Consider the following 16,577-nt stretch of genomic DNA (forward strand, 5'->3'; position numbering starts at 1 on the left):
CGCATTCGCTTTGGTGGCACGGGCCTCCCTGGCTGAGTCGTCCCTCCGCGCAGTGGCCAAATTCTCTCGTGACCATTGCTGACGCGTCGTTGGAGGCGAAGGATCTCACCGTGCACGTGATGTCCGCCGAGCCTTTCGATCTGTCCGATCGATTCTCATCGTGGCCCAAATTAATTCGCGTTACCGCGTACTTGTTTCGCTTCATCGCGCTGTGCCGACGACGGCCCGATGATCGACAACGCGACTCAGTTCCTGGCGCGTTGACCGCATCCGAGTGTGCACCGGTAAAATTGTTTTGGCTGAAATTCATCCAAGCAGCTACTTTTGCTCGTGAATTTCAAGCACTTACGGCTCGCCGACCGGTTTCGTCAAAGAGTCCGTTGAGCCCGCTTAATGTATTTCTCGATCGCGACGGCCTCATTCGTGTTGGAGGTCGAATACGGCGTGCCCCGCTCACATTTACTATCCGGCATCCGATTGTTTTATCGGCTCACCCGCTCGTGACTCTGTTAATATCGCATGCGCATCTCCGCTCCATGCACGGCGGTTTGCAGCTCACGTTAAATACGCTTCGACGCGAGTATTGGATCCTTCGCGCTCGCTCCTTAACTAAAGCCGTAATTCACAAATGCGTAATTTGTGTTCGCGAACGCGCCGCGGCTCCGTCTCAGCTGATGGGTGATTTACCGGCCTACCGCGTATCGGCCCCTACTCGTTGTTTTACGCATTGCGGACTCGACTACGCCGGCCCATTTCTCGTTCGCTCGTCGGGAGGTCGCGGCATTAAGGCTACGAAATGTTACATTTCCGTCTTTGTGTGCATGGCGACTCGAGCAGTTCATTTAGAGCTCGTTCCGGATTACTCCACTCTCGCGTTCCTTAATGCATTCTCTCGTTTCTGCTCTCGTCGCGGCTGTCCAACGCACGTCTATTCAGACAACGGAACAACATTTGTCGGTGCCGAGCGCGAATTAATGAATGCATATCGCGCCTGCCTTCGGAATCCGTTACTTCACAACCGATCTGCCAGCGACAATATCTCCTGGCATTTTATTCCGCCCGCGGCTCCCCACTTCGGCGGAATGTGGGAAGCCGGTGTTAAAAGTGTAAAGTTCCACCTCCGTCGAGTCATCGGGGCACATACTCTCACTTTCGAAGAGTTCTCAACCTTACTCTGCCGAATCGAGGCCTGCCTCAACTCTCGACCGATCGCTCCGTTGACAGATTCGTGCGATTCATACGATGTTCTAACGCCAGGACATTTTTTAATCGGGTCCGCCCTTACAGCTCCTCCGGAGGAGTCTACCCTCGACTGTTCGGAGAATCGTTTAAGTCGGTGGCAATTAATCCGACATATGACGGAACGGTTGTGGGCACTGTGGTACGTGGATTACGTTAATACCCTTCAACAACGCGTTAAGTGGCGACGGTCTCAGCCCACTTTGAAAATCGGACAATTAGTTGTTTTGAAGAATTCCTCTCTCCCCCCGTGCAAGTGGGAGCTCGGTCGGATCACAGAATGTTTTCCCGGGGCTGATGGATTGATTCGCGTCGTCACCGTGAAGACCGCTTCCTCCGAACTCAAGCGGCCACTCTCAAAAATCTGCGTTTTGCCAATTGACGTTGATTCGCCAGCGCCGGCTCCCATCAATCCTTGCTCAACTCCGTAATCTCGCGCTCACATTATACTGGTTCATTGCGTCGCGATCATGTTCGATTCGTGTGAATGTCTCCTGCGCTGCGTCTCCGCGTATTCCTTGATTAAGGTTTTTTTGTACACCAGTCAGCGGGCTGGAAAGACCATGCGATTCTCACACGTTCTTGTACTTGCGACTTTTTTTGTACTTGCGATTCTTATTTTTTTTTTTGTTGTACTTGCGATTCATATTTTTTTTTGTACCTGCGATTCTTCTTTATTTTTTCTACCTGCGATTACTTTATTTTGTATTTGCGATTTCGTTACGTTGTACTGGCGATTTTCTCTCTAGTTGTATATGCGATTCTCTTTAACTTCTCCTTTTCGTTGTGAGCGACGAAACTCGTCATCGTTGCATTGGCGGGCGGCTTGATAAAATTGCGTTGCATGATTCAATTTCCGTTACCCGCCCAACCGCCTCTCCGTTCTTTGTAATTTTGAAATTCATAATTTCAAGGCGGGCGGTATGTTTGCGCGTCTAAAATTTTCGTTATAAATCGACCAGAATCGTATCGGCGGTAACGGTACGTCCGTCGTCTTCGCTCTATTTTCTTATGTTCGTCAGTCGCCGCATTCCGTTCGTTGTTTACGTCTACAGGTGAGATCCGCTAACGTTGGATTAATCCGGTTTTCACCGGTTATTTCGCCACCTGCTTTGTTTTCATCCTCGCTATTCCGATGATCGAGGGATTATTTCGGCCGAAAAGCGACCCGTTTTCGCGCGAACCGCTCACTTGTCATTCCGCGGTTCTCACGCTCTCATCGTCGGAATAAAGTCTCACTCGTTGCGATTATTCTCGATCCTACGCGATCTATAGATCCTCGGCGATCAGAACATCTCTCGCGATCACCAATTGTCACGAAGCTCGGTTTCTTGTCATCGACTAGTGCACCGACAACAGTGCAGAGCAGGGTTCGCGATCGCGCCTTTATCCGGCACGCGTGCAAGATTTCCGACGCTCGCGCGCAAGATATCCGCCGATCGGGCGAGTCACAGTCCGCTCAAGAAGATCTCCGCCGGGAACGCCGGATTCAAGAAGATTTTCCGTCCGTCGTCAGCCTTGCTCTCGCGCTCCACAATCTTGACTATATATATATATCTTTTTGTATTTCTGTCTCTCCGTGTTTTTTTGGGGTTTTTTTGTAAATATATTGATTTCTAATTGTCGCTGTGGCTCACCACGATTATTACCACGTCTATCTCTCCTGTGATTGTCGCCGTTCCGCGAAGCACCGCGTCGAGCTCATTGCTGAGCTGTTTTCACTCGCAGCGAAAGAAGCAAGTGCGCTTTTTTTTTTGAAATTAAAACTTCATCGCGCACACCGACATATAGACTATTTTGTAGAATAAGCTTCCAAATACTTAAAAATCGATTCAATAATATCATTAAAAAACGTATATTAATAACCCCACACCGTTTATAAAACTGTTGAATGTCTAAAACAACTAAACAAAGTCTATTAAACAGAGCGATCAACGCACTTCCTTTTGAATTACACATACCTGGCTACCATTTTTGTGGTCCGGGAACTCGATTGAACGAACGATTTGCCAGGGGAGATCACGGTATTAATCTATTGGATGCAGCTTGTCGCGATCACGATATAGCATATTCGCGTAGCAGCGATCTTGCTGAGCGGCACGTGGCCGATAATATTCTTGCCAATAAAGCACTGCAACGTATTAAAGCAAAAGATTCAAGTTTCGGGGAAAAAGTTGCAACCACAACCGTATGGTCAGCCATGAAAACAAAAACGAAACTTGGTATGGGCTTACACTCGAAAAGAAAGAAATCATCGAAGAAAACGACGAAGAAACGAATACTTCCAGTAGCGAAACGTGGCGGTGTTTTACCGCTTTTACCATTACTGGGTGTTATTGGTTCGCTGGCTGGTGGTGCCGCAGGAATCGCAAAGGCTGTAAATGATAACAAAGCTGTGCAGCGTCAACTTGAAGAAATGAAACGTCACAATCATGCTATGGAGGGCCGTGGAGTTTATCTCAGTCCATACAAACGCGGTGGTGGAATTAAAAAGAAAAATAAAAAAGAAAAAAAAAAAACGCCGATGCGGAATTAAAAATTCCCAAAGGCGCCACCACCGATTTACAGTTAAAGCAGATAGCGAAACATATGCGCATTCCATATTTTAGAGGTGTTTTTATGCGTAACGCCTTACCAGTTTGGGGAGTATATCGAAACGAAAGCGGTATTGTGAATTTAGATAACGTTGAAGGACTTGGAACCCACTGGGTAGCATATGCAAAGAGAGGAGATCGCGCAATATATTTTGATAGCTTCGGTAATCTTCGACCACCGCGAGAACTCGAGCGGTATCTGGGAAATAATGCAACACAAATTGAATACAATCATTCGTCATATCAACGCTATAATCAGAAAAACTGTGGACAATTATGTATACAATTTCTGCGAACGGTAGAAATACAATTTAAAGATAAACATCATACCATGTAAACTCAGTATCAAACATGTCGTTGACGTTCACGTTATCAGGTAAAAGTAGTAGCCTCGCGGTGAACTACTTTCCAGCTGTTGATTTAAATAATGGTGAATATGAACTTGGGCTGGCAGATTTTGAAACGTATTATACAATTCCAAATGTAAACTTATCAAATAATAAGTTTTATTTCGATAATGATAAAGAGATTGTAATTCCCGATGGGTCATATGAGCTACGTGATATCGCAGTGTACTTGAAAAATGCACTAGAACAGCATCATATCAACGATGCTGCGAAAAAGAAAACGATCGCGCATACCAGTGTGAGTGATTACCCTTTGGTTATTCGAGCTAATAATAATACAATGAAAAGTGAAATTAGATGTGATTATCAAATAAATTTCACTAAACCAAACAACATAGGATCATTGTTAGGATTTTTACCAAATCGCATGCTCGAACCACTACTTTGGCATGAATCGGATGCGCCAATACAAATTAATGGTGTAAACATTATTCGAATTGAATGTAACATAACAGGTGGCGCATACAGTAACGGTAAACGTGTACACACAATACATGAATTTTCACCCAGCGTTTCACCGGGATATAAGATATCTGAAACTCCAACGCAGATCATTTATCTCCCAGTCACCGTACGAAGCATTACGGATTTGTCGATTCGCATTGTGGATTAAAACGGTCAATTGCTTGATTTTCGTGGCGAAGAAATTACTGTGAGATTACACGTGCGGAGACGACTATAGTAAGGAATGCTCATTTTGAATGAAACATCGCAAGTGAAACAGTCTAAGTACATAGTTTTCAACAGAAAAAACTCAATTATAAAAAAAAAACTCTCAGCGTTGAACATTGAATTCTTAAAATCGTTGGGTTTTTGTGTACGCAATATTTAAAAAATGGCTGTAATATTAGCCGTAGAAAGTGATTCGTTCATCTCTACGCCTGTGAGATTCTCCCTCTCTGCGCTCCTCTTGCTGTAGATCCTTCCCCCGTCCCCGTGCCCCGCTCATTGCCCCATGGATTAGAACCCGTGTTTTTTCCCGACTCAGTAGATTTGAATCATTCTGACACTTTCTTGAGAATTGACAACATGACGGCGGTGTCTTACGTTAACCGCATGGGTTCGGTTAAATTCCCGCACTTGTCAGCGCTTACCCGGCGGATCTGGTCTTGGTGCGCTGAGCGGGATATTTTTCTGTTCGCTTCATATATTCCCACCACCTTAAATATGGAAGCAGACGCCGAATCTCGGGTCGTCTCAGAGGAGACCAAATGGAGCTTGGCCCAGGTCTATTTCCAGGAAATAAATTCTTATTTTGGTCTTTTTGACATCGACCTTTTCGCTTCTTCCATCAATGCGAAGTGTAGCTCTTTTGTGTCTTGGCTTTCGGATCCTCGAGCTTTAGCGGTGAGTGCTTTCTCCTTAGATTGGAGCAAGTTTTACTTTTATGCTTTTTCTCCCTTTATTTTAATTCTCAAGTGTTTGAGAAAGTTGATTTCAGACAGAGCGGAGGGAGTGTTGGTCGTTCCTTGGTGGCCGGCTCAGCCGTGGTTTTCTTTGCTTTTACGTCTTATGATCAGCCGACCGATTTATTTTGAGCTCGATATTAATATGTTATCATCCCCTTTTAGGTTGGTTCACCCCACATGGAAGAGGGTTTCCCTGGCTGCCGTGAAGTTGCCTGGCAAGCTTTCCTGAAGAAGAGGCCCCTCCCTCAGCAGTAGATACAGTGATCGCGTCCATCACAGTATGAACGTTGGCGCAGTATGCTAGGTCTCTTAGGCTTTGGTGGTTTTTTGCCGACAAAAGAGTATTGATTGTATTGTTCCGCCGGTAGGCAGTTTTTTAGATTTTTTGGTTTCCAGACTGACCGAGGTTTGTTCTTACACAACCTCAAATACCTTTAGGTCAGCTGTTTCTTTAATTTCGGCAGACGCCATAGCAGCCCATCTTCTAGTCAAGAGATTTTTTAGAGGATTTGCCTTTTTAAAACCTCAGCGCCCCCGTTATGATATTACCTGGGATCCGTCGCCAGTAATAGAACACCTAGCTGTTCTGTTCTCCCATGAAGAGCTCTCTTTGGAAATAGTTTCTAAAAAATTGGTCATGCTTTTGGCTCTCACTACCGCCCAAAGGATACAGACGCTGGCAACCATCCGCATAGCGAATATATGCTTCGGAGAGTTACTAATGATAAGAATTCCAGACAGGCTTAAAACCTCTGGCGTGGGAAAGGCTCAACCATTTTTTTTTTTTTTAAGCCTTTTTGTGAGCGCCCTGAACTCTGCATTTTCTCTCTTGTAAGATTTTATTTGGAGACGACTAAAGAGTTCCGTAGTAGCTGCGGTGACAGATTTTTTATTTCCTGTCACATCCTGCGACGACTAACAGGCGTTTTGCACACACGGGTAAAACCTAACCACCAGCAAAAATTTTTCAAATTATTACTATTTTAAAATAATTTAAATATAACTACACTCACTACACCGGCACTTGTAGTACAGTCACCACTTGTCACCACTTACAGTACAGTCACTCGACAAATTTTTAAGAGACACAAGCGACATCTACAATAAGTCCGCCTTAAGTCATGTCCAGAGCCAATTAATTATAACCTGATCCATTAAATTTACTCTAACTACACTCAATCGCACATAAAGACACAAGAAACTGACATTTTGTGACAACTCCTACTAACAAATCTCATGAACAATTATTAACTATTAAAAATAAACCTTATAACAATGATATATAAATAAAAAACATATAGGAACATGTTCTTCTGTCTTACAGTAGCAACATATGTAAAAATAACAATTTCATAATAAGACACTTTTTAATATCAATTGTTATAAACAATTAAAATTATATATAAAATATAAAAACTATGATGGCTATCAATCTTGTTGTTAAAAATACAGAAACTTTTGTATATACCATTTTTTCGGTATCTATAATAGTTTTCGAGATATAAAAATTTGCTGGATTTGAATCCCTCAGTTCAGTTTTCTCTTATGAAACAAGGGAACCACAAATCAAATCATATAAAAAATAAAATAAAATATAAAGCAATATAACCAGTAGAAAAAAATATATAGCCGTATTCATCTCTCTCTGTAGAAACAGAATATATAAAAATAATCACACCATTATTAAATAATGTTATATATATATATATATATATATAACTTATGATAATATATAACTTTTGATAATATACCATAAACAATATTAATTATAATTTTTTTTGAGAAACTTATAAGATCTATAATAACTTTTATTATAACACTTTCTATCTAAAATCAAAAACCTAATTTATAGAAAGAATTAAAGGAAAAGTCACCCGTTATAAAGCAAAAGTCCCGGTAAGTGCCAATGGGCATACATATATATGTGTCTAACGGTAATTACCGGGACCCCAAGTTTGACCCTTAATATTTTCAAAAATAATCATAAAAATATGCGGATTAATTTAAATTAAACTTTGAACTTTTCTCTTTAAAACCATACCCTAATAATAATTTTTATTTACCTCATACACCTAATTAATTTAGATAATACTCTGAGTCAATCGGTCCTCGAACCATATAAATATCTGTACGTACAAAGACTTAGCCGCAAAAATGGTAAAGGCATGGGACTTAGCCGTGCGTATACTCGTATTTTCATCTATAAAAATTACTAAATATGAATTTTGAGATGGACTTAGCCGCAAAAATAAACGATGGACTTAACCGCACAGACTATACGATGGACTTAGCCGCGCGAGCTTTCCTATAGAACTTAGATTCTCGATCAACCAACATAAAATTAATAATTTAATAATTTTTAATTTTTGTTATATACATTTTAAAGAGCCTTAAATAACTAATAACAAACCCTTATAAACCGTTTCTTCATCTGTCTTAGTTTTGGACTTATAAATTTTTAAAGTTACACACTCATGTTCTCCTGATACATTTCTCGCATAAAATCCTTAATAATTATTAAACCATTAAAGATCAAGCTTTATCCTCTTAGATGTGAAGAACCCTTATAATTCCCCATCTAAAAAACCATATAGATTTATACCTTTGTGGGCATTAATAGTATATTGTTATAAATAAAATAAAATTAATAACCATTAACACTCAAATTTTATAACGCTAAATCATATTTCCCTATAAATTATTAACGTATATTAAATATTTTTTCTTAATCTTTATTAGTTTAGCAGCTATGAATTTTTAAACTTTTACTCTTACCCACACATACATACATTACATCACACGTATAGGAAGAACTTCTTTTATTTACAAAATTTCAAGGACTTATAATTATATTTGTATAAAGAGTAAATAAATATATAAATTAACTTTTATAAAAGTTATTCTTTATTAATTAATTATTAAATTTGTTATAAACAAATTAAACAAGTACAATATTTTCAAATTCTGTTCTGTGCATCCTTCGGCATTTGCAAAATTACCCCAAATTCATATATTATAATTCCTTCTACTTCTTATAGATTCCGAGATATAAAAATTTTACAAACCTGAATAGTTTGAAGTACCGGAATACTTTTACTGAAAAACAAGAGATACAAAAATTAATTAAAAACCCTTTAAATTATAAAATATTAATAAACTATTAATTTATTTATAAAGAGATTAAATAAAGGAATAAAAATGGTTTTATAAATAAACTTTCTTAATTAGTTAATTATCCAAATTGTTATAAACAAATAAAACACTATCCAATTATTCACAATTCTGTTACGTGTATCTTGTCACATTAGAGCTCTCATTTATAAAACTATTAAACATTTTCTTTCTATCTTTTTTAGTTTTCGACTTATGACTCCTGCTCAAAATCAGAGATCGACACAAAATGACACAAAATATTAACACCAACATTTTCTAAACTAATGCTCTTAATAATCAACTACGAATGGAACAAAAACTCGTTGCCATAACGTACAACTGAGTAATTAAAAACCTCATATTAATTAACAAATTAATAAATTGTTATAAACAATTCCAAGTTAACAATTGCTTTTCTCCAAATTTTATAATAAAAATTAAAGAACTTAATAAATCATTAATTCCTGTAAAACAACTTTTCCTAATTTCTATTAATTTAGCTTTTATGAATTTTCAAACTTTTATTATATATATATATATATAGATATACTAATGCATGCAATTTTTACCATCTTAATATTAGTTGATAAATTGCATTCCTGGTCTTGTCTTCGCTATCCTGTAATAGAAACAACAACAGTAGAGAACAATTAACAAGCTTAACAATTTCTAACATTAATAATAATTATTATTATTATATAAAATCTATTTTATAAGTAAAATAGAAAATGCTTTAATTAAATACTTGAAATATATATATATATATATATATATATTGTAAAGAAACAATTCTTCTATATATAAAAATAAATATATAATTATATTCTGTAATTAATTAATTATTAAAATAGAAGAATCGTTTCTACCTAAACCAAGTATTAAAACTTAGTGCAGTAGAAAGTAGATTTTAAGCAGCACTCTCACTGCCTTCAATACAGAAATAGACTCAAGGATATATCGTTGAGCCCCATAAAGAAAATAGCTTTTACAATCAATAATTTAAACTATAAAATATATATGTATATATAAAATATATTGTTAGTATTAGGAAAAAAAGGAGAGATTTAAGACTGAATTTGTTAATACTTTAAACATACTCTTAGACATTTCTTAGACAATTTATGTAAAGTATGTTTAAAGGCCATCGGATAAAATAATAGAAAAACAGAGCTTACTTTCTGAGTCATGGCTCTGAGTCATGTTGAAACGTCTCCTTGAACCAAGGCCAGCCTTACAAGCCAATAGCAAAATTTATTACCATATAAGGAACCAAGGTTGAACCTACGTGGACCAATCTAAAACTCTGTAACCAAATAAGGATTAACAAGGTCGAAACCACTTTTTTCCATTGTTCTAAAATAGTATATAAGCAATTCAGAAAATCACAAGTTCGGTCTCGCTCTAGCTCTAGCTACCGCTCTCTAGTAAAAGCTCTGAACCGGTCTTGTAAATTCTCTTGTAAAATCAGAAAGTTCTTAAGTGTGAGCTCTCAGCTTTTAGATAGTCTCAGAAGGTCTAAAGTAGAAATATTGTTCATAACATCATACTATAATTTGGCAAGAGACAGAGAGAGATACAAATAAAAATACGCATATTGTAAATTCGTTAAACCATAAGACCGACTTTACTATTTATATCAAAACGTTGTAAAAATCTGTGTTTAGTAATAAATCTACTCTGGGAACAAATTGTCAACTTCTCTACAGTGAATTATTAAGTGACCTTTATCTTGGAGTTTTAGCTTCCTTAACCGCAGAAGAACTCTTTAATTATTATTATTCATCATTACATGGTCAAACCAAATCTCGAAACCACTTTGAACACTGGGACGTCACAACGCAAACAACTTCTACGCATTTTACAGTTTAGTAGGAAACACTGAAATGATAGAATACATTTGAAATTTTAACACGAAATATCTCGATACAAGCAAGTGCTTGAAATTAACATATTCGTTAAATTTGAGTGAAATCCTGTTGATTGAGCCCAAATTTAACAAAATAGGGGTAGTGGAAGAATTCTTAAGTTTTATTTTTATAATAACTAAAACAAATTTTGCGCGCGATTCGCGCGCGTTGTTTTTAAAAAAATCTCAATTGCAAATTAAATTGAACCTTAAAACTTTCTTTGTCCTTGTGTTGTAACCCAAAAATCGTTACAACACGAAACATGACGCAGGGCATTTCGGCATAAGTATCTCGTAATTAAATAACATCGAAGGATGCAAGATCAGCAAACCTCCTTAAGAAATTAAATAATAAGAAACAAAAGAGAAACACGTGCGAGAACTTATTGCCGAAATCGCTGAGGTTGCATTCGCCGAACTACCGAAGTTCGGCATTGCAACCCGATGAGGCCAAGGCCCTGCGTCACTATTAAATAACCGCGAACCGTTACGGACGGGCAGTCGCATCATAGTCCGTGCCGTAAACTGAGAGCGTGTGATAATCAAAGTTCGGTCGCGTGCCAAGTAAGAGGAAACCTCGCGGAGCCGAGGACGCGTGACAACCCGAGGACGTGTGCCGAACCGACAAAAGGGAAACATAGGAAGATAGAAAAGGTGTAACATCGTAAATTAAAAAAAAAATTTTAAGTCTTTATTTAAAAACGACTATTTTCGCCCTCCCTCACGGATCCCGAAGGACGGACCCCGTGCACCGGCCCCGGTGCAACACTTGATATGTGATGTTTATTTTCGTTTGGCACGAAACGAGTTAATCGTGATAACCAATCAGCTTTAAGATAAAAAAGTAACAATGTTTCGATACTAATTCTTGCCATCAATTTTTTTTAATTAGGAATTTTCAATACAAAAGCTAGTATTTAACTTATCAGATATAATATGTACTTTAGATAATAAAGTAAAATTACTTTAATTAAATAAAACTATTAAATATAACATAAAATAAAACCATAATTATTTAAAAAATTATAACAATTAACTAGCATGACATTTTTTAATTTATATTAGAATAAATTAATTAATTTAATATCTTTTAATGTAGACTTAAAATTGTTAGAATCAATTATCATTATCGTTTACTACAACTGCTGTTACTAAGTAATCAATAAAAATACAGTTTTAAGTAAAAGCGTGTGTGCCATGGCAAAAGGTATTCGAATAATTTTACGGCCGTTTCTAATAATCAGTTATGTGTTTGGTTTGAGATTTGCTAATTTATCGAGCTGTTTAAAACTGTGGTTTAATTATATATATATGCTATTACACTGGTCAATTTATTTTGGTCTCTTAATATGTATAGTAATGTCTACTTATAAAAAACTTCATAGTCCTATCGAGGATCAAATTTTTTTCTGGTATGAGGTCTTTACAACTTTATTATCAATTGCAATAAATATAAATTATAATAAGGTAAGAAAATATTGCCAAATATAATTATTAATAATAGCAATATTATACACATATAAAATTAAAACTGATAAATGTTTGTACTATATGAATTTTGTGGACTTGGACTTGGAAAGATGTTTATTAACTCTTATGAGGTACACCAGGACTTTGGTTGTCCCTTACGTATTCTTTACATATTCTTTTCTTCATAAACTATATTACTAAACATAATACTTAAACATCTATTAATAAATTACAACGTAAAACTTCTACCGCTTTTTCCTTCCGTTCTTCTTTTTTCCATTCTCTTTACAATTTCCTCCTTTACCTTTACTTTCTCTTTCGCTCACCACCTTTAAACCATTATATCCTACGCTTTACAATATTGCCTTATTTTTAAACTTATAATTCTATCTTTACATTCTTCTATCTTCTTATGTTCATCAATACCTGTAAACCGGAAAAACTTAATCCTACGCTTTCTTATATCACTACCTTATAGTTACGCGCCGAGAGAGAGAGAGAGATCGCACTTTACATCCTACCTTTAATCTATTCCGCCTTATATTATCTTAAATTCCTATCTTGGACCCCCGCTTCCGACGCTTTTTTTTTAAATTACTTCTCTTTCCTTTTCAATCCCTTTCACACTTCCATTCACTCCTATTTTTTTCCCTTGTCCTTTCCAAAGTTTCTAACCATTCAATCCCCCTTTCTTCCCCTCCCAAAATTTCTTCTACCATCTCTTCCCAGCTACTCTCATTTCCCCAATCTATAAATTCCTCCCATATATGTTCCCACGTTTCTTCCTTTTCCAGACATATTCTACATTTTTTCTTCTTCTCCCCCTCCCAATATTTGTTTCCTCTCATTTCCTCTCCCAATCTGAACTATGCCATCCTTTGCCATTTTTTTTCCTTCCATCCCAGCTTTAAGTATCCTGGTATCCCTTCCTCTTTTACCTTCTTATAATATTTATTAAACCTTGACCCTCTTATTTTTTCCCATCTTTCCTTTTTTTGCCATTCTTTGTCTTTTTTTATCAAGTACTCCCCCCTTAATTCCCCTCTGTCTCTTAAATCTTCCACGTCTTTTCCAGACCACCCAAATTTTTCGAAACATTCCTCTTTCTTTTTCCCATTTTCCTTTGCTCCTTCCCTCCTTTGCTCTTTCCTTCATTTCTTCCCAGCACCATTTAGCCAATTCTCCTCCTTTCCCTTCTTCTAGTCGTTTTTCATATTTCTATGCCGTCATCCCTGCTCTTCCTTTTAATTTATCCCTCTGTAACTCTTCTCTCACCATATATCCAGGTACATATCTTCTTACTCCCAGTACCCATCTCAGGTATTTTTCCTGTAATATCTCTACCTCTTCTCTTTCTTTCCATCCCCATATTTCCACGCCATAATTAATAATCGACCATACCAGTTTATCAAATAGCCATATTCTTTTACTCCAATCTTTTCCGAATTTTCTTTTACCTATACTCCAGACCTGCCCCATAATTCTTGCCGCTCTTTTTACTCTGTCTTTTACATGCTCCTTCTGTTCTCCATTTCTCATAATTATGTATCCCAAATACCTGAAACTTTTTACTTCCTCTATTTCTTCCCCTTTCCAGACCCATTTAACTTTCTTCTATCTCCCTCTACCCTTTCTACACCTCATTATCTTTATTTTCTTTACATTCACTTCCAGTCCCTTCTCCTTTACATATTTTTCCATATTTTTAATCATCCCTTTCATCCCCGCCTCATTTTTTGCCAGTAGTGCAATGTCATCCGCGTATGCCAGCGAGTAAACTCTTCTGTCTTTTATTCTTATACCCCCCCCATCCTCCTTTTACTAATTCTTCGTCTATGTCCGCCAACAAGAGTGTGAACAAGCTAGGGCTACGCGGACAACCCTGTCTTACTCCCTTTGTCGTCCAAAAACTTTTCCCTTCTTTATCCTTCACCTTAATTTTATTCACCGTTTCCTCTAATATTTCTTCACACCTTTTTATCAACATCTCCTTTACCCTTCTTTTCTTCATTGCTTCCACCAGTTTTCTCCTATCCACCGAGTCAAAAGCCGCTCTCATATCTATAAACGCTATTACCATTTTTCCTTCCTTTTCTTCTATCTTCTTGTTTAGCAAATAATTTAGCACATATATCTGGTCCACTGTCCCCATGTCTCTTCTAAAACCGGCCTGACTTTGTGGTAATATTCCTTTTTCTTCTATATCCTTTCTTAATCTTTCTGCTAACACAGATGCATACACTTTGTACGCAGTCTGTGTCAGTGTTATCCCTTTATACTTTTCTACTTCTTCTTCTTTTCCTTTTTTTAACACCGGAACCACCACTCCTTCTTTCCATTCCTCCGGCATCCCCTCCCCCCTCCATACCCTTTTGCACATCTTCCATAACTTCTCTTTTACCTCCCCATTTCTCCATTTCCAGATCTCATTTTCTAATCCATCACTCTTTGCTGCTTTTCCTTTTTTCAACTTTCTTTTTACATTCTCGAATTCTTCTCTATCTATATCTTCCTCTTTATCTTCTTCTCTCTCTCCTCCCATTTCTTCTCTTACTCGGCATTCCACTCCGCCTAACATTTCTCTAAAATATCCGTCCCATTCTTCAATCTTTATTTTTCCTTCTACTTCCTTCCTTTTCTTTCTCCCCTTGTTTACAACTTTCCACATTTCTCCTTCTGTTCTAATCTTTTCTATTTCTTTCTCCCATTTCACCTTTTCTTGCAATTTTTTCTCCTCGCATAGACTCTTATATTCTCCTTTCATCTTTTTATAATTCTCCTCGTTCCCCTCCCCCTTCGTCCATTTTTGCATTTCTTCCTTTACTTTGCATTTTTTCCTTCTACAATCTTCGTCCCACCATCTTTTTTTAGGTTTTTCCCCTACCTCTTTTTTCGTTTTTTTTTTTTTTACTAATTTCTTTGTTTTTTCCAGTTCCTTACTAAAACTTTTCCAATTTTCCTCCATATTGTTTTCTCTTTCTCTTCTTTCTTCATATTTTTCCCTGAAAATTTTCCTTTCCTCCTCACTCCAGCCTAGTCTCGTATATTTTTTCTTTCCATATTTACAACTTCTCCTCTTTCCTCCCTCTCTTTTTATCGTCACTATTAACGGCAAGTGGTCTGAGTCCATTTCCTCTCCCACCTTCATTTTTATTATTTCTCTTTTCGATTTCACGTTACTAATCGCATAATCTATTACTGTTTTTCCTCTCCCCCACATATGTCCATTCATTCTTCATCTCCCCTTGTACATCCATTGGTTATTCCCTATCCCGCTTCTTCCAGAACTTTACAGAATTTTCTTCCTTTCCCTGTAATTTTTTTATCCTTTGTTTTCCTTTTCCTTTCTTCCTTATCTTCTTCTCCTTTTTCATCATCCCATAATCCCCCCTTCTCTCCCGTTCTCACATTAAAGTCTCCCCCAATCAAATATCTTATTCCTTCCTCTTTTTCATCCATCCAATTTTTCATATTCTCTATCATATCTTCTAAATTCTCATTCACATATACCCCTGCTATTTTCCACCATACTCTTCCACATTTTATCTTTATTTCTATCATTCCTTTCTTATCTTCGAAATCTATTTCTCTTTTTCCTTCCATCTCCTCCTTCCATCCTATCAACATTCCCCCCATTGCCTTTCCTTTCTTATTTTTCTTTTCTGCTCCCTTATTTATCCATTTGTAACCCTTTGGCAATCTGCTTCTTATTCCCTTCCATCTTTTTTCTTCCAACCATGTTTCACACATATAAATCACGTCCCACTTTTCCATGTCCTTCCAGAAATCTTCATCCTTGTTTTCTATTCCTGCCATATTCCAAAAAACTAATCTCATATTTCTATTTTCCGTCTCCGCCTTTTTCCTTCCTATCTCCTTCTTCTCCTCTTCTTTTTCTTTTTTCCCTTTATCTTTCACTTTTCCATTTTTTTCCTTATCTTTTTCTTTTCCTCCTTCCTCATCTTTTATCCTCTCTTTTTTCTTCTCTTCTTTTTCTTCTCTTCGTTTTCTTCTCTTCTTCCGCCCCTTTTTAAAAACTTGCATTTATTCTGTCCACTATCACCCGCTTCCTTTTATTTCCTTTTTTTTCAAACGCCTTTGCTCCATCCCATTTTCTCAATTCTTCCTTCAAGTCGTCCCGATAGCCACATTTCCTTATTTACCCATATCTTTTTGTATCCTATCTTCACCTGTTCTCCTTCTCTTTTTAGTCTATCCGTTTCTCTCTTAATAAGTCATTCCACTTTCCTTTTATACTCTGTCAGATCGTCTCCTATCCATTCCGTCCTGTCCTTCAGTTTTCCCTTACCTCTTAGTATTTTCAGTTTTTTTTTTAAATTTTCCATCTTTACCCACACCATTCCATAACCTCCTTTGTTCACTCCTCCTATTTTATTTA

At 37.2% G+C, this 16,577-nt stretch overlaps 1 protein-coding gene across 1 annotated transcript; it reads right to left on the minus strand.

Moving 5' to 3' along the window:
* Positions 1–15,445: 15,445 nt before the first annotated feature.
* LOC139110361 (cilia- and flagella-associated protein 251-like) lies at positions 15,446–16,222 on the minus strand. The gene has a single exon (XM_070670097.1). It carries the CDS (start codon positions 16,220–16,222, stop codon positions 15,446–15,448), a length of 777 nt encoding a protein of 258 aa, XP_070526198.1.
* Positions 16,223–16,577: the final 355 nt, after the last annotated feature.

The sequence above is a fragment of the Cardiocondyla obscurior genome, linkage group LG02 (assembly GCF_019399895.1).
Source record: "Cardiocondyla obscurior isolate alpha-2009 linkage group LG02, Cobs3.1, whole genome shotgun sequence".
Classification (NCBI taxonomy): Eukaryota; Metazoa; Arthropoda; class Insecta; order Hymenoptera; family Formicidae; genus Cardiocondyla; species Cardiocondyla obscurior.

Bases quoted from the DNA above. Each gene is read 5' to 3' on its own strand.
- LOC139110361 (XM_070670097.1), bottom strand. From the start codon at position 16,222: ATGCAAGTTTTTAAAAAGGGGCGGAAGAAGAGAAGAAAACGAAGAGAA.